The 24,828-nt window shown below is 51.2% G+C and overlaps 11 protein-coding genes across 11 annotated transcripts; 4 read left to right on the forward strand and 7 right to left on the reverse strand.

The window, feature by feature from the left end:
- Positions 1 to 1,355: 1,355 nt before the first annotated feature.
- ASPVEDRAFT_82490 (glycoside hydrolase family 140 protein) lies at positions 1,356 to 3,028 on the reverse strand (the record flags this gene model as incomplete). Its single annotated transcript, XM_040817208.1, has 2 exons — positions 1,356 to 2,542; positions 2,599 to 3,028. The coding sequence occupies 2 exons, from the start codon at positions 3,026 to 3,028 to the stop codon at positions 1,356 to 1,358; spliced, it is 1,617 nt and encodes a 538-aa protein (XP_040666701.1).
- Positions 3,029 to 4,180: 1,152 nt separating this feature from the next.
- On the reverse strand, positions 4,181 to 5,803 carry ASPVEDRAFT_127767 (Zn(II)2Cys6 transcription factor; the record flags this gene model as incomplete). The annotated part of the gene is made up of 2 exons (XM_040806492.1): positions 4,181 to 5,684; positions 5,745 to 5,803. 2 exons carry the CDS (start codon positions 5,801 to 5,803, stop codon positions 4,181 to 4,183), a joined length of 1,563 nt encoding a protein of 520 aa, XP_040666702.1.
- A 552-nt stretch (positions 5,804 to 6,355) lies between these two features.
- ASPVEDRAFT_107469 (uncharacterized protein) lies at positions 6,356 to 7,022 on the reverse strand (the record flags this gene model as incomplete). The annotated part of the gene is made up of 2 exons (XM_040805599.1): positions 6,356 to 6,738; positions 6,812 to 7,022. Coding segments are annotated over 2 exons (594 nt in total), but the record flags the coding sequence as incomplete, so codon positions are not given.
- Positions 7,023 to 7,173: 151 nt separating this feature from the next.
- ASPVEDRAFT_596033 (uncharacterized protein) lies at positions 7,174 to 8,170 on the reverse strand. Its single transcript, XM_040815489.1, has 2 exons — positions 7,752 to 8,170; positions 7,174 to 7,698 (listed from the first exon to the last, which is right to left on the reverse strand). The coding sequence occupies exons 1-2, from the start codon at positions 7,945 to 7,947 to the stop codon at positions 7,322 to 7,324; spliced, it is 573 nt and encodes a 190-aa protein (XP_040666704.1). The 5' UTR covers positions 7,948 to 8,170; the 3' UTR covers positions 7,174 to 7,321.
- A 284-nt stretch (positions 8,171 to 8,454) lies between these two features.
- ASPVEDRAFT_40449 (uncharacterized protein) lies at positions 8,455 to 9,585 on the forward strand. The gene is made up of 3 exons (XM_040812160.1): positions 8,455 to 8,812; positions 8,879 to 8,978; positions 9,034 to 9,585. Exons 1-3 carry the CDS (start codon positions 8,553 to 8,555, stop codon positions 9,421 to 9,423), a joined length of 750 nt encoding a protein of 249 aa, XP_040666705.1. The 5' UTR covers positions 8,455 to 8,552; the 3' UTR covers positions 9,424 to 9,585.
- A 181-nt stretch (positions 9,586 to 9,766) lies between these two features.
- Positions 9,767 to 11,038, forward strand: ASPVEDRAFT_40450 (uncharacterized protein). Its single transcript, XM_040812161.1, has one exon. The coding sequence runs from the start codon at positions 9,888 to 9,890 to the stop codon at positions 10,743 to 10,745; it is 858 nt and encodes a 285-aa protein (XP_040666706.1). The 5' UTR covers positions 9,767 to 9,887; the 3' UTR covers positions 10,746 to 11,038.
- Positions 10,914 to 13,452, reverse strand: ASPVEDRAFT_596129 (LysM peptidoglycan-binding domain-containing protein). Its single transcript, XM_040815492.1, has 5 exons — positions 12,343 to 13,452; positions 12,052 to 12,295; positions 11,656 to 11,991; positions 11,458 to 11,594; positions 10,914 to 11,388 (listed from the first exon to the last, which is right to left on the reverse strand). The coding sequence occupies exons 1-5, from the start codon at positions 13,077 to 13,079 to the stop codon at positions 11,082 to 11,084; spliced, it is 1,761 nt and encodes a 586-aa protein (XP_040666707.1). The 5' UTR covers positions 13,080 to 13,452; the 3' UTR covers positions 10,914 to 11,081.
- On the reverse strand, positions 13,382 to 15,588 carry ste7 (MAP kinase kinase Ste7; the record flags this gene model as incomplete). Its single annotated transcript, XM_040818358.1, has 4 exons — positions 13,382 to 14,420; positions 14,473 to 15,010; positions 15,089 to 15,246; positions 15,301 to 15,588. 4 exons carry the CDS (start codon positions 15,586 to 15,588, stop codon positions 13,827 to 13,829), a joined length of 1,578 nt encoding a protein of 525 aa, XP_040666708.1. The 3' UTR covers positions 13,382 to 13,826.
- Positions 15,589 to 15,599: 11 nt separating this feature from the next.
- On the reverse strand, positions 15,600 to 16,223 carry ASPVEDRAFT_596086 (uncharacterized protein). The gene has a single exon (XM_040815491.1). It carries the CDS (start codon positions 16,078 to 16,080, stop codon positions 15,715 to 15,717), a length of 366 nt encoding a protein of 121 aa, XP_040666709.1. The 5' UTR covers positions 16,081 to 16,223; the 3' UTR covers positions 15,600 to 15,714.
- A 467-nt stretch (positions 16,224 to 16,690) lies between these two features.
- spt6 (chromatin-remodeling histone chaperone SPT6) lies at positions 16,691 to 21,411 on the forward strand. Its single transcript, XM_040815493.1, has 4 exons — positions 16,691 to 16,958; positions 17,033 to 17,212; positions 17,284 to 20,938; positions 20,997 to 21,411. Exons 1-4 carry the CDS (start codon positions 16,788 to 16,790, stop codon positions 21,245 to 21,247), a joined length of 4,257 nt encoding a protein of 1,418 aa, XP_040666710.1. The 5' UTR covers positions 16,691 to 16,787; the 3' UTR covers positions 21,248 to 21,411.
- A 490-nt stretch (positions 21,412 to 21,901) lies between these two features.
- ASPVEDRAFT_51988 (oxysterol-binding protein related protein OSH3) lies at positions 21,902 to 24,776 on the forward strand (the record flags this gene model as incomplete). The annotated part of the gene is made up of 2 exons (XM_040814557.1): positions 21,902 to 21,937; positions 21,999 to 24,776. The coding sequence occupies 2 exons, from the start codon at positions 21,902 to 21,904 to the stop codon at positions 24,774 to 24,776; spliced, it is 2,814 nt and encodes a 937-aa protein (XP_040666711.1).
- Between the last annotated feature and the right edge of the window lie 52 nt (positions 24,777 to 24,828).

Here is a 24,828-nt window from a genome sequence, read left to right on the forward strand (position 1 = left end):
AGTGTCTGGGAATAAGTATTGGAATATTTCTCTGAGATCAGTGAAGATAGAGTCAGTCAGTCAGGAATATAAGACCCAGTTCAGTTAGGCAGCAGCTGCCATGGTGTGTTGGCTGGTGCGGCTGAGCATGACAGCACCGTGCGTCCTGTCTCATCTTGGCTGATGTCTGGTCTTAAAGGATATTGGTGCTTGATCGGCTTGTTAGGATTCATACACCATGCACTGGATCAGATAACGATGGGCTCTATTCTTGGGATTTCTTCAAGTCTACGAAATTCCAAACTTCAATCAAAATCATTCCGACTTCTCCGGCATATCTCTATACGGATTCGCCGGATCCGCCATCTCCTCCTCCGCCGACTGGATCGTCTTGCGCACCTTACAAGGACTGCCAACCGCAACCGAGAACGGTGGAATATCCTTGGTAACAACAGACCCTGCGCCAATAGTACACCCCTCGCCGATTGTCACGCCAGGTAGGATAGTCACATTGCCCCCGATCCAACAGTCGTCGCCAATGAACACGGGGTGTCCGAACTCGACGAACTTCCGGCGCGAGAGGATGCTTGTGTCGTGACCGGCTGTGTATATTGAGACACTGGGGCCGAATTGCACTCTATCGCCGATAACAACGAGGCTGGTGTCAAGTACGGTGAAGCTGATAATTGTCAGAATTAATCCAAACCCCAAGGCAAGTCTTAGACAGTTGTTAGGTACGGGCGTACTTGAAATTAATAAAGCACTCCTTCCCAATGGCAATGTTACATCCATAGTCCGGCCAAAAGGGCGGTTCCATGAATGTGCCCTCGCCTACTCGCCCGACGACTTTGCGAAGAAGCTCCATTCGTCGGTCTGCGATCTCCTCGTACGACACGGTTTTGGCGTCGAGCTGGTTGAAGTCAGTCGCTACCCCGCGGCACCGGTGTCGGGCTTCGGCGAGTTTGGGTAGCAGCGGGTTGTATCTGCTGTCTGTTAGTATTAGTGGATTAATTAGGGAAGACGAGGGAAGTACAGCATTCCTGAGATCATGCGTTCGTAGTCCTCGCACATTGGTACATGGTGAAGACCACGGGCGATGTCGATGATCTCTGGTCTTTTTTGAGTGGCGGCCATAATTGAGGGAATAGGAAGCTAAACCAAAGTTAAGTCGTTGGAGGAGTTATATTTGGTTAGAGGAGCCTTACTCGGACTACTGGTTCAGTTCTAAAGTTGGAGTGTTGTGAGGTGGATGTTGGATTCCTGGGGATAACTACGCAGTTAACCAGTGGGGTTCCGGTTCTTAGTAAGGTCATAGCAACAACTGCAGTCAACAACTAATTCATCATCTCTCGCCATTGCGCTGAATTCCAATAAGTTCAATTGACCACTTCCAAAACCAACGCCCAATCCGAATGTCCATCTCCTGCAGGTGGTGTAAACGTCCTACTCTCAGCAGACCCCGCGCTATCCCCGCACTGAGTATAATCAAATCTAGTATACCTCCCACTCAATGGGCTATACCAACTCGCACGCACACTGCAAGACTTTACACTCTGAGTGTCGATCTGGAATGGCTCACCCGTAGGCGTATACACCATGATCCAGTTCCCACCACGATCCCTCGTCGCTGTGACTCTTGCATCATTAACGCCCGCATCGCCTACAATGATGTCCTGCGCCGGCACGCGATGGAAATACGCAGTTCCGTTACCTCTATCCAGCACTGCCTTTTGAATAAATTGCATCTGGCCTGATCCTGGCAGCTCTAGGTCTGTGCTCCAGTCGTCGCTCGGTCCGCTCCCGTCTGAGTCGAAAAGGCCTGGGATAATGCACTGCTGGATGGCGTTTGCGCCGTACGTAAGACCTGCTGCGCCTGAGAAGACCTGTTCCAGTAAGCATATTTCTATACCAGCAATAAGAGGTACACCCAACGGAAGAAGGGGGGTACTCACAGCCTGCCAACTGCCAACCCGGACATCACTCGCATTCCAAACCGCATTGGTATCCTTCCCGTTATTATATCTATTCTCATAATGCGGCTCATTGTCAATAACTGGCCGGATCTTATTCCCGTCCTTTGAGCCCGCCGCATACATGATCTCAACGGGCTCCCACCCCCGTCGACAGTTCCACCAGGGGATTGGCGGGTTGGGCGGGTAGTCTGCGTGCCCGGACTGGCTTGCGTCCAGAGTAAGCCACTCGCGATCTCCAAAGAAGTCGTGCGCCAAAGCCAGTGGTCCGCCTGTGAACCATTGATTTGTTGGGTGGATTGTCATTAGTGGCCACCATGTCGTGTTGGATTTATGTCCCGAAGAGGCTTTAATAGCTTGTCGTTCGCCGGCTACAATCCCGTTCGCCAGATCGTCGTAGACGGGTGACCAATCTGTCACTTCGTAAGGCGGTAGTACGCCGCCGTAGGCATAGTCTGCTTTTACGGCTGTTTTGTTTTGCCAGTAGGGGTTTGTATCGCCAACGAGTGTTTTGGGGAGGTAGGGATATCGCTGGCCGAGGAATTTCCCGAATGGATGTGCAGTGGTGGAATTCAAGACGTCCCCGTTGTTGTCTGTTTGCAGGTTAGACCTGAAGAGATGTGTTATTATTTATTTATGGTTCACGCACCGCTGTCATGCACGAATTTCCCCCACGAGGAAACCATGCAGATCCGTATTCCCTTGGTCCATGCCAGCTTGACAACAGAGTCGACATGCTCCCAGTAAGGCTCATTGGGATCCGTCACGTCTTCATCTATAAAAGGCAGGTCGCCGTTTCGATTGGGGTTGTCAATCCCCGCCTGGGTGAAGGCCACGGCTAAGACCATGTTGAAGCCCTTTTCCGAACGGTCTGACAGAAAGGCGTCTGCCTCGCTGTAATTGAGTCTGTGGAAAAGTAGCCATGCTGTGTCTGCCTGCCAGAAGAACGGGTCTCCGTTGGCTTGTTGCAGAAATCGGCCATTGGATGACGGAGTCAAGGCGTATTCTGCGGGTATCTGCCACGCCTTGGCTGATTGTAGGATTGCGAGGGCAATGCCGAAGACTTGAGCTTTGAGCATTTTTTTTCTTTTCTTTTCCTTTCTTTTCGAGTGCCTTGGATCGGCGAGAGAGCATCGTCATCGTGGGTAGCTTTTGAACCTTTTCAGAATCATCGACGTTGCAGCAAACACGGATGTAAGTAAAGTAGACGGAGCAAAATGCCCACCAATTGAGTCTTTAATGTTGCTAGAGTCAGAAACGATTTTGTCAGTCTCGTATACCCCGCAGTCTCATGTCGATCAACAGCTTGATGAAGTTCTAAACAGGCAGGTTTTAGAGCACACTAGGCTGGTGATCCGAACTTGGATAGAACAAGCACCGGGAACCTTGATAAAGTATATTAAATGCCTGAGTAATATATCAAAGAAACATCGCCGTCGAACTCAGCCTTTCCCAGACTCAAGGGCTCTCATATTTATCCGGCAAAAATGTATGCCACCAATCATGTACTTGCCATTTAGGAATGGAAACTGGTTCATTACCCGGAAGACGGTGAGAAGTGGATTGAATTGGAAACTCCAAGCACTGGGTATGGGCTTTACGGCCTGTTAGACTGGGTATATTGCCCTTCAGCATGTTTGGTAGATTACACGTTGCTGCCTCAGATCTATTTTGGTGGAAATAACCTTGTGAATTAGGTAGATACCGGAGACCCTCCGCTCATGCAGATGTAGCCTTAGGCAGAACAGATTCATTCGAGACCATTCAGGTTTACCCAGGCTACGGTGTTGGATACTTAATTAGCCAATGAAGCAACCGGGCTATACATTGTCGCCAACGTCTTTCCTTGGCTGCTGGGAAGGGGGCCTGAAATGGGGCGGAGTTTTGTCCCGGGGTCTTTGCCCGTAGGGCTCTATTCGTCCAGTCGTAGGTTTAGCTTGGTTGGGGAAGGATTTGAGCTTGGCATTTGGATTCCTGCATTTTTATAGTAGGTATAAGAGTTGGCATATAATGCAATAGAAAGACGGCCTGATACCGCTAGTGTTTTCGTGGTCATGCTGCCATTTGGATAAACCCGCAAATAGGGGATTGGTGTAGTGGGTATTGAGACAAAACCTGAACTATGGAACACGCTAAAGTTGAGAGACCAATCTAGGTAACATGTAAAGAAAAGAAAAATACACGCTAATCGCAATGCTAACCGGTAACCACCACGTAGAAGTGCCATCCCATTACCACTCAACCATGAAATTGGTCATCTCCCACAGCCCATCGACCCCGTCAGGCTTGGTATAAACCATAACATGCATGGGATTATCCTTTTCTTCCCTCATTTGGACCTCCTCGTAAACGCGTGCGGTTGGTCCGATATCACTTTCGCTCGTTGGTGGTACCGCGCATTGGCTTTCTTCGATTTCCGTGACGAGCTTTGCGATTGCCGCGTATAATCGGGCATTCCACATACCTTCTCTGTTGGAGTAATTGAAAAGGATTTTCTGTGCTCTGCGGCGGACGGATGGGTGCCGACATCGACAGGCGGCAAAGTATGCTGGGGCGATGATCCCATTTTCAAGTGAGAATGAGGGCTGACTTGCACCAGTATGAGTTTTGCTGTTAGCGAAGGACGGGTTGATCTGGAGCAATTGCTCGATATGGGAGACGACAGTTTCGAACTCGGCCGTGAAGCTGTCGTAGGAGTCTTCGCTGCGGTCGAGGACGACGAGAGACCATATCAATGCGGTGGAGTAGTAGATGCGTTGGAGGAGGGAAGCGCAGAGCTCGGATTGCTGGATTTTGGGGCCGAGCTTATGGAGCAGTTTGTCGTGGGACCGTCGCCAGGCGAGGAGTTCTCGGTGGACTTTCTCCTGCTCTATTTCGAGCTCAAGTTGGAAGGCTGGCTCGCGTGCCTCGCGCATGATGCCGACGGAGCGGATGAAGAGGAGGCCCCTTGTAATAGCTTGGTCGAGCTGGTTTCTTGCCTCGATCATATCGTTAAAGGCGAGGCCTGACTGGACTGTTTCCGATGAGTACAGCTTCAGAGGGACTAGTGTACCGCCCATGAATGAAGCCTGGAGGTTTAGTCGGATGAATAGGTCGCGTAGTTGCTGGTAGAGTTCGCTGGTCCAAGCACCCGCTGAGGTTTGCTCATGTTTGTAGATTATTCGAAGGCCGGCTTCAATATGGTCCAGGGCTGCTCTGCGATTAAACCGAAGAATTTCCAAACACACAAAGAGGCAACAAGAAGTCAACGTCAGGTCAACACTCTCCCCCTTTGCAGCCGAAAGTGACTTGACCAAACCCTGGATAGACTTGTTATACTCTTCGAGCACAAACCGCTCGGTTGGGCCCGTATCCTCGGACTTTGAAGCAGCATCTGTGATCTGTAGCCGCGAGTGGATTGCCCCGATGGCAGTCATAGCATGTCTCACACTGGGTTCGTGCTCCCCAAACTGCGGAATGAGATAGGACCACAGCTTGGACTCATACAGTCCCGAGAAAACATGCGAGGTCTTGGTATAGAAGAAGTCGACATACCGCCGCTCAGTACGTGTTTCCTGGCGCAAGACGAGTCGCTGGTCAGCTCTGAATGTGTCTCTTTCGATCGGCCGGTGTCGCTCCTGGATCCGCTGGCGCAGTTGTGCCTGGGATGCGTTTTCGTAGCCATCACACTTGCGGCCGGATTTTTGACATTGCGTACACGCCGGCTTTTTCTCGTCGCATTTGACATGCCGGATTCTAGACTCTGACGATCAGTACTTGTTGCAGTTCGTAGGGTTGTCTGGTGGGCGGACGCACTTGCAAGTGGTACAGCCGTTCCGCGACCGGGGCTGGGTTAGACGTCTACTTGTTGCCATTATTTCAAAGACTTTGGGTTCTTGAGGAGGGCGGGGGAGAAATTAATCCAGAAGAAAGGGTCTGGTTGATAAGGAGCTGAAGAAGTCTAAGCTTCTAGTCCGACTGATTCGTGCACGGCGTTTTGGACCCCAACTTCCCAACGTCGAGGCTGAGCCGGTGCCATCGGCATTCGTCATTTGGCTTGACGTCCTGTATCCATCGTCCATGCTGTCGAATTCGGGGGCCTAACTGCTTCGCCAGTCCGAATTTGATCGCCGGCGCCCAGCTGGACCAGTGAACGGACCTGAACCGCGATTCTAGAGAACATAAGGTTGTACTGCCAATTAATTTTCACCAAATGGTTAGTTTCCGGTGCCTACATTACTATAAATAAAAAGAATTTTGAGAAAGCTCTAACACGGCTAAAAAGTAAAGAGTGAAGACAAAAGAAGCCCCGCTGTCTATCCATTGAGCTCCACTGGAGGCTTTTGCGAGTCCATTTCCGAAACGCCGGTGTTGCTGCCCGCTACATACACGCCGGGGGCAGAAGTCCCAGGGGAATTTGCTGGTGCCAATGCAGAGTTTGATGCCTGCTTTCCCTTTCTTCGCTCCCAAAGAGCCCATGCTACCGATGCCAGAGCAATTACACCAAGAGGCACCCCGATCCCAGCTCCAACCGCAGTTTCATGACATGAGGAAGTGTTTGTTTGCTCTATCGGACATGATGTGTTATTCGGTGAGTCCGGTGAATCCGTTGATGCATTGAACGAGGTGATGTTTCCCAACAGAGCATACCCAGGCACCGCTTCAGCGTCCGGAACCCGAAAGGCATTGCTACCGTCGTAGCACTTTGTTGTCGTATTTGATACATCTGCTGAGCCGCAGCAGTACTGAGCCACTTTGCTTTTGTAGCTGAAGGTGAAGAGTCCGCAGCCTCCGTCCGGGTTGCAATCGGCTGCGCTCGTTAATATCAGTACTATACACTGTGCCGTTTATTGCTTGGCAAATTGGCATCGAGAAATACTAACCGCAGTACTGTGGACAGCCCTGGTCCCATTTTTGGTTCGTACAACTCCCTCGCGACAATGTATATGGCTGTATGGTGGTACTCATGCAAAGGCCGTTCGACAAGCAGATGGCTCTGTGGTCGCAACAAGAGGTGTATTGCTCCCCCGAGCAAGGCACATCGGCCACGGCCAGGACCCCCGATGGAAAGTAGCACTTCCGCTCGGAGTCGACCATGGTTCAAGATCTGTGGAGCAGAAGTGTTTAGATCTGGGGAGGGTGTTTCAAAAAAAAAAAAAAATTATGGAGCTCGTTCGCGCGAAAACGGGACTTCCATGGCTATTAACTTGCAAGACCAAATTTGACCGCGCCACTTGGCCATCTTATCGACAGTCAGGAGCTCCGCGCTCTACTTTTCGTCCCCTGGCTGAAAAAGGATCAGCACTCACGGGGGGCAGTGCTCCTGTGCTTGACTGGGGCCAGAGCGCCTTGTCCATGTGTGTTTGGGTATTTGACTGCACGATCGCCTGTCCTCACTTCCCGACGCCCAGGGATCTTCGTCCTGCAGCTCGATCTAGACCAATCAATTGGATAACAAATTCAACCAACATGCAGAGTTCCCAGCCGCACTGCCCTACCGAATACGAAGACCCTGTTTGTCGCTTTCCTCGCCGACTTGCCTGATTATGAGACCCAGCAGAGATTGTCTCCTTGAGAATGCTCAGATAACGAGGTGGAGGCCTGCCGTTGAGTTGCAGGATCAGAGCGCAGATAGCCAGGGGACTATCCACGCGGCGGAGATCAGCTCTCATCTCACTCGGGGGGAGACTTCTTGGATTTAAGCCGTTGGAATTCTGGGCACGTCCTGGGCGTTGTCTGGGCATGGTAGCAGACGATAAAACCATGAGGTCTTGAATTATGATTAGCACTCGAATTACTCAATGTTGACGCTCGTCAATATACATGCATATACACAAGAAAGAACAACGGTCCCACCAGAGGAAAAGATTGTCTGATCATCGAATTTTGCACCATCTCTTGAACTGATGCCGATGGTCGTGGTCGTTGCTGTTGCTGTTGCTGTGTAGTAGCGATCCCTCCCGCATTTCTCATCCTCGTCGCAACACCCATTCTTGTAGCAACTTGCAGACCACCGCATGCGCCAACAGCTATCTTGCGATTTGCAGTGGCTGAAGTACAAAAATCGGACTTGAAGCAACTAGAAGCCTAATGAGTACCTATAGTAGGCGAGAAAGTTCCGGCCAGAATGGCGCCATTTCAGTTGGTCGCTCCCTTGGCGGACTTTAGCCCGGAGGCCTGATGTCTGCACCAAGAGCCGTGCTGTTGAGCAACTTGAGATATTTGGGCGTCACAACTCTGTTGAGGACCCTGGATTAGTAAAACATGTTATTCAAAGCAATAGATAATGCATTTGGATGAGGATAGCTGAATCGGGGATAACTCGTTCGCAGCACTGTAAGACGTTAAGCCAAGTCATATAAGACTGGAGTCAGATGAAGGAGGCTCAGTATCAAGAAGGGTTTAAGCGGATATTCGGAGCAAATAAGGACGCAGATCATAAAGAAGACAGGAAGAAATGACCTGATGACTGCGCCCAGACCCCACGTTTCGGACATACCACAGCTCTCTTTTACCTCCGGTCAGCACCATCAGCATCACCGCTATAAATTGCCTCCATTCCCTCTTTGCGCTCTTTATCATTCTTATCATTCTGAAAGCACCTATTCTTCGAAATCTTCCAGCATGCGTCTCATCCTCACTGGCGCCACAGGCGTGGTCGGCTCCGCAGCCCTAAACCACATCCTCAACCTCCCCAAGGGCGAGGTCTCAGCGCTGTACATCCTCAGCCGCAGCCCTGTGCCGATGGCGGAGAACCAGCCCAATGTTACTGTCATCCAGCACAAGAATTTTAACGAATATCCTCCCGACCTCCTGGAGAAATTGAAGGGTGCGGACGGATGCATCTGGGCGCAAGGGATATCCCAGAGCCTTGTTTCGAAAGAGTGAGCTAGCCTTGTTCACTTGCTCAAATCTACTTGATTTATATAGAGGTCTAATTATCTGTGCAGGGATTATGTTAAAATCACACTCGACTACCCTCTCGCTGCAGCAGAGGCGTTCTCCACGCTCTCGGACTCGTTCAACTTTGTCTATGTGTCTGGGGAAGGTGTACGTGTATCCCCAAATAAAACAAAAATAAGAATATTAGCTAACAATAAACCAGGCAACACAATCTCCAGGCCGATTCACCCCTTTATTTGGGCGCGTCAAGGGACAAGCCGAGTCAGCTCTCCTCGAACTCGCAAAGAAGCACCCCAATCTAAAACCCTATTCCGTCCGCCCAGCCTACGTGGATACGGCGAATGACCCGGAAGTCCTCAAGGTCATGCTGGCTCGACCAGACCAGCAATCATGGAAGGCGAAATCGCTTCATACCGTTTTTGGCCCCGTTATGAGGAATGTGTTCACGAACAGTGATTCGCCGACGCAGTATCTCGGGAAGTTCCTGACGGATATGGCAAGGGGTGATGGAAAGCCATTGAGTGAGAATGGGGTTTCTGGGAATGGCAGGATTATCCCGAATGTGGTTTTTCGGAAGATTGTTGGGCTTTGATTCTGGGCGTGTTTTTCGAGGTTGGCTGCGAATGGGCGTGGTGTTTTGGAGTTTGGTTTGGTTGAGTTTTGGAATGTATACTTAATAACTTAAATACTAGCTGCATAGTCGCGAAGTAACTGATAATAATAATCTCAACTTCTTAGGGCTGTTCGGGTCCGGACCCGTAAGATTATTGTGGCGCTATGATCCAGAAAATAACCTATAATCCAATCCCCATTTAGGTTCACAAACCAGGTTTCGGTGGGTTTCGCCGGGGCAGAACTAGTTCGTCGAGCCATTCTGGCCCCCATCGCCATCATGCAGAGCTGCTGCGGTATTTCCCCGTTGGGTAAAGCTGACCCGGCGCAATATTCGCCCACCGGCTTGCCTGTTCCTCCGAGCCCCATTGCTTTATTTACGAATAGCGTCCATCGTCACACAACTCATCGATTTAATATACTCCCACTCCCCATCCATTCAGCATGTCAAAAGGCCGCCTCACACGATATCTCGGCTATATCGCCGTCCCGACCCTTGCAGCAGGATATAGCGTGCATCAAGGCCTCACGTACTTGGAAGCTAAATACCCAGCGCTATCTCCAGAATCAACGAGTAGCAAAGCGCTCAGAGAGCCAGCAAAGCCTGGCCAGCATTGCGCATATACCGACATATACGCTGCTCGAGTTCCGCTCCGTGCACTGGAAGCGCGAGCAAGGAGACACAGCGAGAACGGCGTAGTCAAGAATTATACAGATGCGAAAGTCTCACGCGAAGAAATATGGGCGCAGTCGCTATTGTCCTCGCTGATTCTGCGCGTCGAGGCCTCGATTATCGGGCTTTTTGCGAAGGGGGAGTACTCGCCCGGCGACCTTGGTGAGAATGGGTTCTCGCCAATACCTGCGGACGCCAACAGAGATGGGCAAACCCGGCCACGGGTGCTGCTTAATGGTGTTTTGACTGTCCAGAGGGAGCCGGGGTCTTCGAGGCAAGATGCAGATAGCAATGGGTTGCTGGTCTTATGGACAATGGCAGATCCGCCGCGGTTGTTTTTCGAGAAAATTGCTCGCTTGGGGTATCCCTGGAGACTTATGTCTGGTGGTCGACACGAGATGAGTGTGTCGGAGCCGTTTGACCCTGAAGACAAGGGTAGCGGTCATGATAAGCTCGTGGATGTTCGCTTTGGTACATCCCATGATTATGAAATCGTGGAGGCTGAAGGAGGGTTGGAGCAGCAGAAGCTTTTACCTGCATGGTCCATGAGGATTCATCGCGGATATGCTCGGTTGATTCTTGATCGCGCCGTGAGAGAACTGGAGACCGAGCTTAACGACGAGAACTGAAACTGGCCTCCACAATCGACAGCCCGAGCCGCAAAAGCTGCCAGAGCCATAAGTTACTGGGATAAGGGAAGCCCGCTCTCTATTGCATTATAGCAGGCACAGGATTTATTACATGGAAAGCACGGTATTTTGCTAGGGTTTTCAATTTCCTTGTTTTATTCCTTGGTCATTAATGGCGTCAGACCACGGCGCCACCAACTTTAACGAATGAAGCCGTGATGGCTAATAAGTATCCAAAGCTAAGTCCAATATCAACTAATTCCATTTAGTCCGCCGTTTAGGGGGATTGGTTCTATCACCGTTAGTGTGCTAGCTATCACCTGGCAGGCGATTGAGTTATTGTAAAGTAGTGCTTACCGGGGATTTGGATGGGTTCATTGTAGTCTTCACCGTCGACGAAGACTTAGTTCCAGTCGAGGAGCTGGGCTCCGTTGACGGCCGAGTCGTCACGGTTTCAAACCCAAGACTAGACGATGAAGGGGTGTCGTTCTCCGAGCTGGACTTCGGTGCTTCGACACAGACCTCGTAATTTGGTATTATGTTGCGACATACTCCGCTTTTGTCAACAAGGTCGGGGTTCCAGGCCATAAATTGTGCGAGGGTAATCCCATTCTTTTTGATAATGCTGGCGCAGGTATCACCACTACGATGAATGTTAGTTGGGATTCCTGGTAATACTTTCGATGTGTCTATCTTTGGGAGGTTAACCTACTTCAAGACAGGCCAGAACCAAGTGCACGATTTTATAATGTTTGGTTGGCGAGGGAACAGAGTTGGCATCGCTGTTGGGAAAGGCTCTGTGCGTGTTTTTGGCGTGTCGGGTATTGCTACGCAATACCATTGATCAGTCTTAATAGCAGAGCATGTTAGAACTGTCACTATATTAAATAAAGAGGTCGACTGGGCGTACCTGTAGTAAAGAACAGTCCTCGTGCACAGAGGGGTTCCAGTTGATAAACTCTTTTGTGGAGAAGGTGCCGAACTTCAGAGAGATATAGATACATGTATCTTGTTCGCGTGCCCTGTACCAAGCAGCACACTCTTTCACGGTGCCGGTGCTGGTTGGGGATGGCACAGTGGTCACTGTAGGCGGCATAGGCTCTTGGCCACTCGGAAAAGCTGCAACGCAGTAATAGAAACCAGCGGAAAGTCCAGAGCAATCATCCTTCAATCCGGGATTCCAGTCGTGAAGCTCATTCTCCGTAAGGTAGTAGAACCGATCGATTATCGTTGCGCAGGTATCAGTCTTAACAGAGAAATGGCTTGTCAGCTCCTAGGTGAAGAAAAGCAACGGAAGAAGTATTACCTTATTTGCCTGGTAATAATTCTGGCAGTTTTGGGCAAGTCCACCTTGGGTCGGAGAAGGCATCCAAGTGGTTGTATTTGTGGGGAATACTGTGGATGTGTGATTCGTAGGTTCAGGCATTGTGGTGGTACCAATATCAGATGGGTAGTAGGTGAACGTGGTATTTAGTGGCTGGCCAACGCACACCCAGTAACCGACGAAGGGGAACGCACAATCCTCAGCAAGGCCTGGATTCCACTCTAGACTGTGGCATGGTAAGTATATCACCGGGAATAAGGGGAAGATACTAACAGCTGTTCAGGGCTCACCCATACGGCATAGCGGGCCTGAATTGTGTCGCAGGTATCACCAACAGAAACACGATGCCACCTGTTACACCGTTCCGGCTGCCCGGGCTGTGTGTGTGTTGGGGGCCATGTGTCATTCCTACTAGTAGGAGGAGGCGGGGTGTACGTCGTGATGGGATTAGCTATTGAGTATGATCCAGTTGGGGTGAGGGGGTTAGAGCTGGAAGGTGTTGGCGAGCCAGAAGGAATCAAGGGACTAGAAGGACGAGACGCGCCAGACGTTGAAGAGCCAGAGGAGGCCGATGTGGTAGAAGTAGTGGCACTACCAGTGATTGTACTCTCAGTGTTGGTGGTGGTGGTCTCCTTGGTGGTTGTCTCGGTAGTTTCGGTGCTGGTAGTGGGAGGAGCTGGAGGATTGGGCGGTTTTCCAACACCAACACAATACGAGTAGTCGGCCCACAGGTTCTTCTCACAATCCTCACCCAAGCCTGGGTTCCATTTGAAGAAATCCGACAAAGAGATATTGAACAAATGGACTATCTTGTCGCACGTGTCGCCTCGCTTGGCAGGGAACCATCTCACGCAGTTTTTGGCTGTTCCAGGACGAGTTGCAAGGGAGGGAGAGGTTTCTGAGGGTGGTGGATCTTTTGAATCAGCACGATCGTGGATGGTCGTAGCAAAACCACAGGTGAAAAGCAAGAGCAGCACTAAGTAGTTTCTCAACATGGTGCAGATGATCATATTCTTTACTCGAAACTGTTCCTGTTCTTCCAGTGATGGTCTGGTTTATCGAATAGTAACAGCTCGGGGACGGAGTTCAGGGAGGAGGGCAGGGGCAGTGAGAGAGTAAGAAACACTTGGGATGAAAGGAGTGATTTTAGCTGGAGGCATAGAACAACGTGATGTGAATTTGTCTATCAACAATGGTTATGAATGCTATGACTATCAAGCAAACAAGCAATGCAGGTTTTATCAGCCTATTCACAAGAGGTGGCACCGGTTTCTGTGCAAGCAATCATAGACGCTAGATTATCAACATGAATACAATGAGCCTGAATTTAACCAATCACTGTACGTGGCAGAGGTAGACATAAAAATATGCCACCCTGGAAACTGTGCAGATGTGGTGGTGATTTGCAATGACATACATTCTTCGCTGGAATAAATTTGCACAAAAAGGCCAACGACATTTCAAGATGTAAATCCAGAATAAGACAGATGCAAGAGTTCCAGCCTCAATTAAAAGAAAAAGGAATGCAAGAAGAGAGGTACAAAAAAGGGTCTTCAAATCATGAACCCAAGGGGCACAGGCACGTTGCCAGGATAGAAACAAAGGAAATCGGGATAAGGAAAGGTACAGGCGGCAAATAAACAGGAATGGCCAAAGAACGAATACGCCCTGCCGATGCAAAATCATCAGAAACACGGTGGCCCAACCACATTGTAATAGTAAAGTTCAAAAAATAAGGTGGTGGAGTGGACCATGAGTTAAACGGCTCCTGTCATGTGGTCGCCGCGCCGCGACCAGCCTCCTGAGTTTGGGTCTGCGGGCGTAGGAGCGGCACGGAAGGGCAGGGCTGTGCTCTGCAAGGGCATGCGCGAGTTCGTATTGTGAGAGCTCGCTGAACGAGAGCCGAGAGAAGGCCGTAGAGACTGGTCCGTGGTGGAGCTCGTATCGCCCAGGGGGGTTCGAGAGGGGCGACGAGCGGATCGATTTTCATCCTGCCTCGACTCAAGAGATAGGTGTTCCAACGAAATTGGTGGAGAGCGAGTTGGCCGCGAAGGTATATAGGGAGGATTTGATGGGGCGTGTTGACGTTGCTGAGAGGAGCCGTGGTCTACGTTGAGAGGAGCTTCTCCGGTTGTGGAACGCGAGGACTTGCTGGACACTTGCTTTTGGGCATGAACAGGAGATGGGGCCTTGGGCTGTCCGGGCAATGGAGTGTCTTTACTCTCCTTCAAGGATTTCGGTGCGGGGGGTGCTAGGTAGGATTTTCGGTTGTGTCGTTCCATCATGCTGATTGCCCACTCTTGGAGGTCAACAGGTGTTCGCTTGGCGGCTTGTAGAAACGCATCTTTCTCCTGAACCATGGGTCAGTATATTAAGAGCTGCGGAAGGATAAGGGCCACGAACATATAGCTCGAGAGGGGTTGGTCGTTCTTCGGACTTCTTCAGCAGACATTTCGCGACAAACTCGTGCAAAACCGGCGGGAAAGCGTCACTCCTGGGCAGTTTGGGGGCAGGCTCGTGAACAATTTGCTGTAGAAGGTCCAATATTCCCATAGGGCCTGCGCTGGCCCGGTCTCCAGCTGCGGAATCTGACGCATCAAACGGAAATCGGCCAACAGCGAGTTCCATAACCGTCAAGCCCACGCTCCAGACATCCGAACGGACAGTATAGGCACCACCTTGGATACGTTCTGGGGCCATGTAAGTTGATGTGCCAACAAACGTGTCTGCTATAGAATTAACTGTTTCCGTTGCGACGCCAAAGTCACAAAGCTTGATATTGCCTCGAGAGTTCACTAGAACGTTGGACGGCTTGATATCACGATGCATGATGCGATGGGCTTCATAGAGATACACTAAGCCGGCGAGAATCGACTCTGTGATTTTACCCAAGACATCGACCCTAACAGGTCCGAAGTCTTTGGAGATGCGATCGAGTGAACTGTAAAATAAATAGTTAGCAAGCTTACAGTGAAAATCGCGGCCTGGTTAAAGCACCAGACAAGCCTTGAATACATACCCACAGTCCATGTACTCCATGCACAGCACAATGTCTCTTGCTTCGTTCTGGAATGCCCCGTAAAAGGTCACAATGTTTGGCGAGTTACAATCATGGCCGACCTGGAGTTCTCGCAAGATCTGTTTCCTCACACCCTCTTTGGCATCAACCCGGATAATCTAACGGTTTTGTCAACAAAGCCCACAAGCTATAGGATAAGAATGGTCTTCTACCTTCCGAGCCATGACAACCTTGGTCGAAACATGCATGACTTTTGACACAGTTCCTCCATTTCCAGCACCAAGTTCTTTGAGGGTGACTAAATCCTCGCTGCGCAGATCCAGCCTGAATTCCAAACCAATCTCCAAGGTATCAGTCCGGGTACCCTCACTATTTCCGATAGCTCCAGGGACCTGAGCATCACCGTCGGATGGGTTGGCGGCGGGCTTGGGAGCAGCGTTCAAGGCAAGGCCCTTGACATTCTTGCGCTTTAGAGTTCGTGCTTTGAATTGGTCGGCCATGGCTGCGGCGACTAAGAATCAACTGCGGGACGAGGGATCGGGTTGAGGCAGGGAATCGACGGTGGAGGGAAGGACAACGATGGTCAAAATTAGAAACCGAAAAGCGAGCGGTACAATCTGTTGCTGTCAATCCGTCTGCTCGAGAATGACGAGATCGTAAGCCTCAAGCGGATCGTTGGTTGAGCGTTGAAATGCAAACAAGCGCCGCGGGTCCAAGCCAGTGAGGTGGGGGTTTCCCCTGGACTCAGGTGCGACAGTCGGTGTCTGATATCTCTCGACGTTGCTTTGAAGGCTGCCAAGTGGAAATCGACACAGCTCCGGGGAAGCTCCAGGCGAAAAATGAATGAAACGACGCGGCGACCGGAAGATGTGAGGAATATCCGAATCGATGGGACGGTGGATGGACGGACGCCTAATAATGTGGATGGTGGAGCTTCGGGCGGAGATGGAGAGGGAAACACAGGCGCGAAGCCCAGCGCCTCTGCAGGGCATTTATTGGCCAAATATGGGACTGAAAAAAAAAAAAAAAAAAAAAAAAAAAAAAAAAAAAAAAAAAATTCAGGCCAAATTTTTGAGAGAAGCAAAATGTACGTTAAGTGAGCCCGAAATGAAACTGCTCCTATGATTCTTCTTGTTTATTCCTCGGGCACTCTAGTATTTACAGTTGGTCCTGGAACCATGAACAAAGGCGGAAGTGTAAATATCCTTTCTTTCATTTGCATTCCGGTTCTAGGCCTGAGTAATATCCAAAATGAGGACATGCTTACGGCAATAATAGATGAAATGCAACCGGATCTCCAACGAAGTTCTTGATCGACGCAAGTCAAGTAAACGTCGTTTCGGATCTGGATTCTGGAGCTTTAATAGTTAGTGATAATGCACGGCAAACTGCACGTGATGGGCACACTAGCCACAGAAGCTCCCAGGTGCCACAGTTGTAAGGCGGTGAGGTAAAACTGAGCCACGCCGACAACCAGAAAAGAGTCCGGCCAACCAGCCATCCATACCGGAGCCAGTCGTTCTTTGAGCGCCTCCCAGACTTTCGCTAATCCAATTCCCCCTCGAATCGGTGTCACGGCGTCTATGTTGCCCGCCTCCTTTCGGCGATCCGACACCTCTTGCTTTTATCTCCGCGCCCTACCTCCCTTGTATTATCACGAGCCCTTCCGTCTCATCTCTAGAAAGTCCGACAACACAAGATGAGCGCCCGCGATCTTGTCGAGGGAGAGGCCCTCATAGACGACGAGGAGAATGAGGAGGAGCTTGTCGATGACTATGGTGAAGGTGGAGAACGTGTCGACACGAGTGGCAAGCACTACGATTCCAGCGAGGAGGAGGAAGATGACGACGACGAAGAAGCAGCTCAAGCCGTAAGTTGGATATTATATCACTCCAGGCGCGTCTGCCATACCAATATTTCATGCTAACTCTGTGGCTATTGTAGGTGCGAGAAGGGTTTATCGTTGACGAAGACGAGGAAGAGGAAGAACGCGCGCAACGCCGCCGGGAGAAAAGAAAGCGAAGACGTGAAGAACGAGAAAGAGAAGATGAACACCTAGATGAGGAAGATTTGGAACTCATTGGCGAGCTCAATCCAGAGCGCCAATCGGCAGCTGCCGCGGACGTATGGCTTCCCCTAATTAGGCCTCAAAAGCGCGTCTCATACTGGTGAAACAAATTGCTAACTAGCCCCAGTCAAAATTCAAGCGTCTAAAGCGCGGTCATAAGGATCGAGATATCCGGCAACCGTCCCAGGCTATTGATGACATTTTCAATTCCGACGAGGAAGATGAGCCCGCACCAGACTATGGCAGGCTCGGTAGGAGGCACCCCGGCGATGAGATGGACGACTTCATTGAAGAGGATGTGTTCTCGGATGAAGATCTACAACAGGAGCGAGAAGACCTGGAGGTTGCTCGTCCCAGGAAGTCAATTCCCTTTGGAGCCACCGACACTACTGGCCTCGACGAGAACGCTCTTGAAGACATGCGCGCCGCGTTTGGAGACGGAAACGAATACTACTTTGCTCTTGCTATGGAGGAGGAAGAAGAGGAGCAGGAGGAAGACGTCGAAAAGCATTTGGATCTCAAGGATGTGTTTGAGCCTTCGCAGCTTGCCGAGAAGATGTTGACCGAGGAGGATAACCAAATTCGCCTGGTAGACGAGCCGGAACGGCATCAAATTGCCCGCAAACCCTACCGCAATGTCGTCTTGTCCGAAGATCAATTCCGTGAAGAGGCCGCCTGGATTGCCAACCTCATGCTTTTGAAGAAGCGCCTGGAACCAGAGCTACGCGAGCCCTTCCAGCGTTCAGTTGCCAAGGTCCTCGAATTTCTCGTTACGGATGATTGGGAGGTGCCATTCATCTTCCAACATCGGAAGGACTACATGATCCACACAGTTAAGGTTCCTGTAGACGGGGCTTCAGCAGATCTTGATTCAGGCGCCCAGTATACAATCAAAGCGGAGAAATTGCTGAACATGACTGACCTGTGGGACATATTTGACCATGACCTCAAGTTCAAAGCGTTGGTAGAGAAACGCAACACTATCCAGAAGACCTATGACAACATTCAGTCGGTTTTCTCGGTCGACGACTTGATCGTTGACGAAATGTTGCCAGCTGCCACTACAATGGAAGAACTGCAAGATATTCAAGATTATATCCACTTCCAATATGCGTCACAGATCAAGGATCTGGCTGTTACAAACGGTGACGCTACCGGGGAATCTCAAAGACGAAAGGCCCAGACGAAGAACTTCTTCGACCGGGTCCGCAATAGCAAAGCCTACGCCCTGGTACGTGCGTTCGGTATTACAGCAGATGCATTTGCCGGAAATGCTCTGAAGGAAGGCCGTCGTCAATACACTGAAGATCCATCAGAGCGCCCAGATGACATGGCAGATGGGCTTGTTGACAATGACTTTGGAAACTCATCACAAGTGGTCAAGGCCGCCAAAGGCATGTTCGCTGAGGAAATTGTAATGAGTCCCAAAATGCGAAAAGTCATCCGCCAAGCATACTACATGAATGGTGCTGTGGACTGCTTCCGGACCGAAAAGGGGTTGCGACGCATTGATGAGCAGCACCCATACTACGAGTTTAAGTACCTGAGAGATCAACAACTCAGCGATATCGCGCGTCAGCCTGAGCTATTCCTCCGCATGCTGAAGGCAGAAGAGGAAGGTTTGATAGAAGTTAAAGTACGCTTTGAAAACTTCGAGAACTTCCGAAGGCGCCTATACCCTGATATCGAATCCGATAACTACAGTGAACTTGCAGACTCCTGGAATCGCATGCGGCGCGAAGTCGTCGATCTAGCTCTGGGTAAGCTAGAGCGTGTCATCAACCGTAGCGTCAAGGAGAATATCCGCCAAGAATGTGAAAACCATGTTGCAAAAGAATGCCGAGAAGCGTTCTCCCAACGCTTAGACCAAGCACCTTACAAGCCCAAAGGTATGGTTTTGGGTACGGTCCCTCGCGTATTGACGCTGTCCACTGGTGGTGGTATCGTCGGACGAGAACCCATCCACTGGGCTTACGTCGAAGAGGATGGCCGGGTTCTCGAAAACGGGAAGTTCGTCGACCTATCTGTGGGTGACAAGGATCGAGGTATCGCCGATGGTAAAGATGTGGACTCTTTAGTCGAGCTTGTGAATCGCCGTCGCCCAGACGTCATTGGAGTGTCCGGCATGTCTCCCGAGACTCGGCGACTTTATAAGCTATTGACTGAGGTTGTGGACACGAGAGATCTGCGGGGTGCGCTTTACACCGATGACCGTGATGATGAAGTCAGCGACCGCCTAGAGGTAGTTATTATCAACGACGAGGTGGCGCGGCTCTATCAGAACAGCGAGCGAGCAAAGAAGGATCATCCCAGCTTTGCTCCCCTCACCCACTACTGTGTTGCGCTAGCTAAGTACTTGCAGAGTCCCCTGAAGGAATACGCTTCACTAGGTCGGGACATCGTGTCAATTCAATTCAAGCCGGGTCAGCAACTTGTTACACAGGAATTACTGCTAAAACAGCTGGAAACTGCACTCGTCGACATGGTCAATCTCGTCGGAGTAGACATCAACGAGGCTGTGTCAGACCAAGCCACAGCAAACCTTTTACCTTACGTCTGCGGTTTGGGGCCACGCAAGGCAGCACACCTCTTGAAGATAGTGAACATGACTGGAGGGGTGGTCAACAGCAGGTTTTCGTTGATTGGAGTCAACGTACAATACCCTGCAATGGGAGTGAAAGTATGGAACAACTCCGCAAGCTTCCTATACATCGACTATGAGAGCGCCGATGCCGACGCGGATCCCCTTGACAACACACGGGTGCACCCTGAAGATTACGATATCGCTCGCAAGATGGCAGCGGACGCCTTGGAGCTGGACGAAGAGGACATCAAGGCAGAAACTGATGAGAATGGGTCCGGTGCCATTGTGCGCAAGCTCTTGCGGGACGAGGCCCAGGATCGCGTGAACGATCTGATTCTTGAAGAATATGCGGAACAACTCGAGAAAAACCTCAACCAGCGCAAACGTGCCACGCTCGAAACAATCCGTGCGGAACTCCAACAGCCTTACGAGGAACTGCGAAAGCAGTTTGTCTTCCTTAGCACGGATGATATCTTCACCATGCTTACTGGCGAGACGACAGACACACTCGCGGAGGGTATGGTGGTGCCCATTTCTATTAAGCGCATCAGCGACGACCACATCGAAGGCAAGCTGGACTGCGGAGTTGACGCCCTCGTTGGGGAATCAGAGATGACGGATCGCTACGACATCCCAGTGCGCGCGATTTACTCACTCCATCAGACGGTACCAGCCAAAGTGATGTTCCTAAACCGCAAGACTTTCACTTGTAACGTGTCTCTGCGCGAAGAACAGGTCAGCCGGCCGTCTAGGCCTGCCGCCGACCGGATGCACGCAGGTGAATGGGATCATCGTCAAGAGGGCCAGGATAGGGAAGCACTCGAGGCGAATACACAGAGTGGTGGGCGTACGATGCGCGTCATTAAGCATCCCCTGTTCCGCCCGTTCAACTCCACGCAGGCAGTGGAGTTTCTCGGATCACAGAGTCGTGGCGATGTGGTTATTCGACCGTCGTCCAAGGGACCTGACCACTTGGCTGTCACGTGGAAGGTGGCCGATGGCATCTTCCAACATATTGATGTCTTGGAATTGGACAAGGAAAATGAGTTCTCCGTTGGGCGTACGCTGAAGGTCGGAGGCCGATTCACATACAGTGATTTGGATGATCTGATCTTCAACCATGTCAAAGCCATGGCCAAGAAGGTGGACGAGATGATGCTGCACGAAAAATACCAAGAAGGCAGCAAAGACATCACTTGTGAGTACCTCCCTCCGCCTTGTCTTGTCATTTAATGAGTACACTAATACCTGTTTAGACTCCTGGCTTGACACCTATACCAGGGCCAACCCCCGACGGTCAGCATACGCATTCTGCATCGACCCCAAGCACGCGGGGTACTTCTTCCTTTGTTTCAAGGCTGGAGAGCATGCGCAAGTGCAAAGCTGGCCAGTGAAAGTAATTCCTCAGGGCTACGAGCTGCAGCGCAATCCCTATCCAGACATGCGGGCGCTATGCAACGGATTCAAGCTACTGTTTACCAATATGCAGGGTGGAAAGCGACGCTGAGGGGATGGATATTCGTATTTATTGTTATTCTAGCATATTTCTTCTATACTGTGTAATATTCTCCACCATTTTTGCGGGGACAGTAGGGAGTCCCCTTTGAATTCAATACAAAGCATCGACGAAGGAAAGCCATTGAGCAGGATCGCCTGGTCCGTTGACCAAAGACAAAGACTAAAATGCGAGAATAATAATTTCTGGGTCAATCCGGGTGAGCCGGTCCCTCAAAGGCACGTTCCATGTGACGGTGCCTAGGAGTTGTTCCTCGGTGTTTCTCGGAGGCTCCCAGTCCCACAGCCTCAGGCCTTACAGGGGCTCTCCGCATTATTTATGAAGAAGAATGACATGCCGAAGATGACAGGTCTTTCTTCTCCCCCTCGCCCGTCGCTGACTTCCCTTCCTTTTTCACTCAATTATTCTCCGATTGCCTTCCTGACCCTGCCGTCGCTGCGATCATTGTATAATTCTCGTCTCCCTACTCGTCTCGTGCTGTGATGCGCCCGTGAATTCGCTCCACTCTGCAGGCATCGACTTAAATCCTATTCCCCCCTCGTCATCCCCCACTTCACGCCAGTCGCGCATTGGATTACCGTTTATTGTCGTCATCGGTCTTTTTTCATTTAGTTGGTGGCTTTCCTGTTGCCCTTTTTTGCAACCATGGCAGCCATGGAAGAGCTGGAAATTCATAGCAAAGTAGGTTCAGAGGAATGCGACGAGGAATCATACATAGCTAACCGAGTGTTTATTCCTCCAGTCCTACTTCGTCCGCTGGGTCCCCGTCAAATCCGGTCATACTATCTCCTGGAGCATTCAACCGCATAAGAAGTCGCTCAATTTCGGGATCTTCAAGCATCCCGGTCAATCCGGCGTCCTGAGTACCCCCAATCTGTCCTCAACGGATAGCCCGAATAACGACTCGAACGAGAACCTCGCAAATGGCGGCTCCAGCTCGCGTCAGAATAACTCGGCATCCCTCATTGACAAGCTGACAGCTATGGGTTTGAAACAGATACGTTGGGTCGGCAAGTGTGAGGCAGACAAGATCGTCCAGGGGACCTACGATGTGCCTTCCAATGAGGGCGGAAACTATGCGCTCGTATTTGACAACACATTTTCGAAGCAATTGTCCAAGACCGTGACCCTGGTGCTACTCACCTACCCAACTTCTCTGCCCCCGCAGGCGGTTCCAACACCCCATGCAGCCAGTCAACCAGGAAGCGATGCAACGGAATCTCAAACCTCCCGGAGGCGGGGCAACAGCCTTATTGCCAAAATGCCGCCGCAGATTCAAGTGCAAGAGGGAGATACAGAGACAACTATTCATACTGGTATTCTTCTCAAGCGTCGCCGTAAGCGCCATCAGGGGTGGGCGCGCCGGTTCTTCTCCCTCGATTTCGCAACTTCTACACTCTCCTATTTCCACGATCCCAACTCCGCTACCCTACGGGGTTCGATTCCACTGGCTCTAGCCGCGGTGGCCTGCAACGAGAAGTCGCGCGAGATCTCCATTGACTCTGGTACTGAAGTCTGGCACCTACGTGCCCGCGATAACACCGAGTTTGCGTCGTGGAAGCAGGTCTTGGAAAAGGCGTCATCTTCCAAGAATGCGGCAGATGATGATCACAGTCATTCGCCAAGGCATCTACACCCGAACATGGCATTCCAATCTCCCATCCTGCGTTCTCTCTCAAGCGCTGCTGAGGAGCGCGAATGGATGCAAGTCGCGGACCTAGTCAGCCGAGTCTCAGGATCCCGTGATGCTGTCCGACGCCTGGCCAAGGATACTGATCCAAAGTATATGAGCCCCGGACCACCGTCCCGTGGAAGATCTGGCCGGTCGCCCAGCCCCCATCCGGATACTAATGGAGACGAGAAGCGGCCCTTTTGGAAGCGGAAAACTTCCAACCCAGTGACCAAACTGTCCGCTCCGAGCGATTCGTCCCTCGATCGAAAACCGGGTGGGATCATGGGTGGTGAACAAACCAACGAAACCCACGAAAATCTCATGGCTCTTTTGCATGACCTAGACAAGGTCGTCAGTGAGTTCTCAACCTTAATCGCTGAGAGCCAACAACGCCGTCAAACCCCCGAATTTGGTATACAATCACGAAAGAGCATGGAATCGGACAAATCCGAAGAGTTCTTTGACGCTGTCGATGCATCAGACTCCCAAATGCTCACCATCAAAGGCGACAGCGACGACGAGGAGGCAATGGAGGATGCTTCCGCCGATGCTGCTGCTGACGATGCGCCATCCGATAGTGACGATGACTCTTCAGAGCCTGCAAGTACCGGCGGTGCCCATGATCAATACTCTCCATTGTTCCCAGCACGGCCCAAAACCCTCACTCCGCTCCCGCTGGACACCGTCTCTCGCCGAAACAACATCACCGCCCCAACAGTGATGCCGCCGAGCTTGATTGGGTTCCTCCGCAAGAACGTTGGCAAAGATCTCTCCCAAATCTCAATGCCCGTCTCCTCAAATGAACCCCTCTCCATGCTCCAGCGTGCAGCTGAAGTCATGGAATACTCAACCCTCCTTGATAAGGCAGCGCAGGTCAATGATGCTAACGAACGACTCCTCTACGTCACTGCATTCGCTCTCTCCTCACTCTCAAGCAGTCGTGTCCGTGAGCGAGCAATCCGCAAACCATTCAACCCCATGCTCGGTGAAACATTCGAGCTCGTCCGTGAGGATTTGGGTTTCCGGTTCATCGCAGAGAAGGTCTCCCACCGACCCGTCCAACTCGCCTACCAGGCCGACAGCAAAGACTGGAGTCTCACCCATTCCCCGCGCCCTTCTCAGAAATTCTGGGGTAAATCCGCCGAAATCGTCACAGAGGGAAAGCTCCGCATCACTCTTCACTCAACAGGTGAACACTTCTCCTGGTCCCCGGCAACCTCCTTCCTCCGCAATATCATCGCAGGCGAGAAGTACGTAGAACCAGTCGGCGAAATGACCGTCCTCAACGAAACAACAGGCCATCGCACAATCTCTACCTTCAAGGCTGGTGGCATGTTCTCCGGCAGGTCTGAAGAAGTATCCACCAAACTTCTCGACTCCTCGGGCCGTGAAACCCCAGTCGGCCTTGCAGGCTCCTGGGTCTCATCTATAACCTTGACCCGCAACGGCTCCTCCGGCGCAACGGTCTGGACCGCTGGACCCCTTGTCTCTAACGCTCCCAAACACTACGGTCTGACGAACTTTGCTGCGGCACTTAACGAAATCACCCCTGTCGAAGACAAAAAGATTCCGGCTACGGACTCCCGGCTCCGACCCGATCAACGCGCCCTCGAAGACGGCGACGTCGACCGCGCCGAAGAAGTAAAGGTCCAGCTCGAGGAAGCACAGCGCGCTCGTCGTCGCGATATGGAAGGCGCCGGTGAAAGCTGGGAGCCCCGGTGGTTTACAAAGGTAGACGAAGCGCCGGAAGGCGAACCAATCTGGCGGTTGAAGGGTGGGAAAGATGGATATTGGGAAGAGAGGACGAAGGGGTCTTGGGGGAACGTTTTGCCGGTTTTTGAGACTTAGATGTCTAGATGTGCAGAAATATGGGGAATAAAATTATATAGGGGATTGTTTG

Source organism: Aspergillus versicolor, assembly GCF_001890125.1.
Source record: "Aspergillus versicolor CBS 583.65 unplaced genomic scaffold ASPVEscaffold_3, whole genome shotgun sequence".
In the NCBI taxonomy this organism is placed as follows: domain Eukaryota; kingdom Fungi; phylum Ascomycota; class Eurotiomycetes; order Eurotiales; family Aspergillaceae; genus Aspergillus; species Aspergillus versicolor.

Bases quoted from the DNA above. Each gene is read 5' to 3' on its own strand.
- spt6 (XM_040815493.1), top strand. From the start codon at position 16,788: ATGAGCGCCCGCGATCTTGTCGAGGGAGAGGCCCTCATAGACGACGAG. The intron at 17,213-17,283 runs GTATGGCTTCCC...AACTAGCCCCAG, and splicing joins AATCGGCAGCTGCCGCGGAC to TCAAAATTCAAGCGTCTAAA. The intron at 20,939-20,996 runs GTGAGTACCTCC...ATACCTGTTTAG, and splicing joins AGGCAGCAAAGACATCACTT to ACTCCTGGCTTGACACCTAT.
- ASPVEDRAFT_596129 (XM_040815492.1), bottom strand. From the start codon at position 13,079: ATGATCATCTGCACCATGTTGAGAAACTACTTAGTGCTGCTCTTGCTT. The intron at 11,595-11,655 runs GTACGCCCAGTC...TCTGCTATTAAG, and splicing joins AGGACTGTTCTTTACTACAG to ACTGATCAATGGTATTGCGT. The intron at 11,389-11,457 runs GTAGGTTAACCT...CATTCATCGTAG, and splicing joins TGGTTCTGGCCTGTCTTGAA to TGGTGATACCTGCGCCAGCA.
- ASPVEDRAFT_40449 (XM_040812160.1), top strand. From the start codon at position 8,553: ATGCGTCTCATCCTCACTGGCGCCACAGGCGTGGTCGGCTCCGCAGCC. The intron at 8,813-8,878 runs GTGAGCTAGCCT...TTATCTGTGCAG, and splicing joins CAGAGCCTTGTTTCGAAAGA to GGATTATGTTAAAATCACAC. The intron at 8,979-9,033 runs GTACGTGTATCC...ACAATAAACCAG, and splicing joins TCTATGTGTCTGGGGAAGGT to GCAACACAATCTCCAGGCCG.
- ASPVEDRAFT_40450 (XM_040812161.1), top strand. From the start codon at position 9,888: ATGTCAAAAGGCCGCCTCACACGATATCTCGGCTATATCGCCGTCCCG.
- ASPVEDRAFT_596033 (XM_040815489.1), bottom strand. From the start codon at position 7,947: ATGCGGTGGTCTGCAAGTTGCTACAAGAATGGGTGTTGCGACGAGGAT. The intron at 7,699-7,751 runs GTATATTGACGA...TCATAATTCAAG, and splicing joins TCTTTCTTGTGTATATGCAT to ACCTCATGGTTTTATCGTCT.
- ASPVEDRAFT_596086 (XM_040815491.1), bottom strand. From the start codon at position 16,080: ATGCCCTGCAGAGGCGCTGGGCTTCGCGCCTGTGTTTCCCTCTCCATC.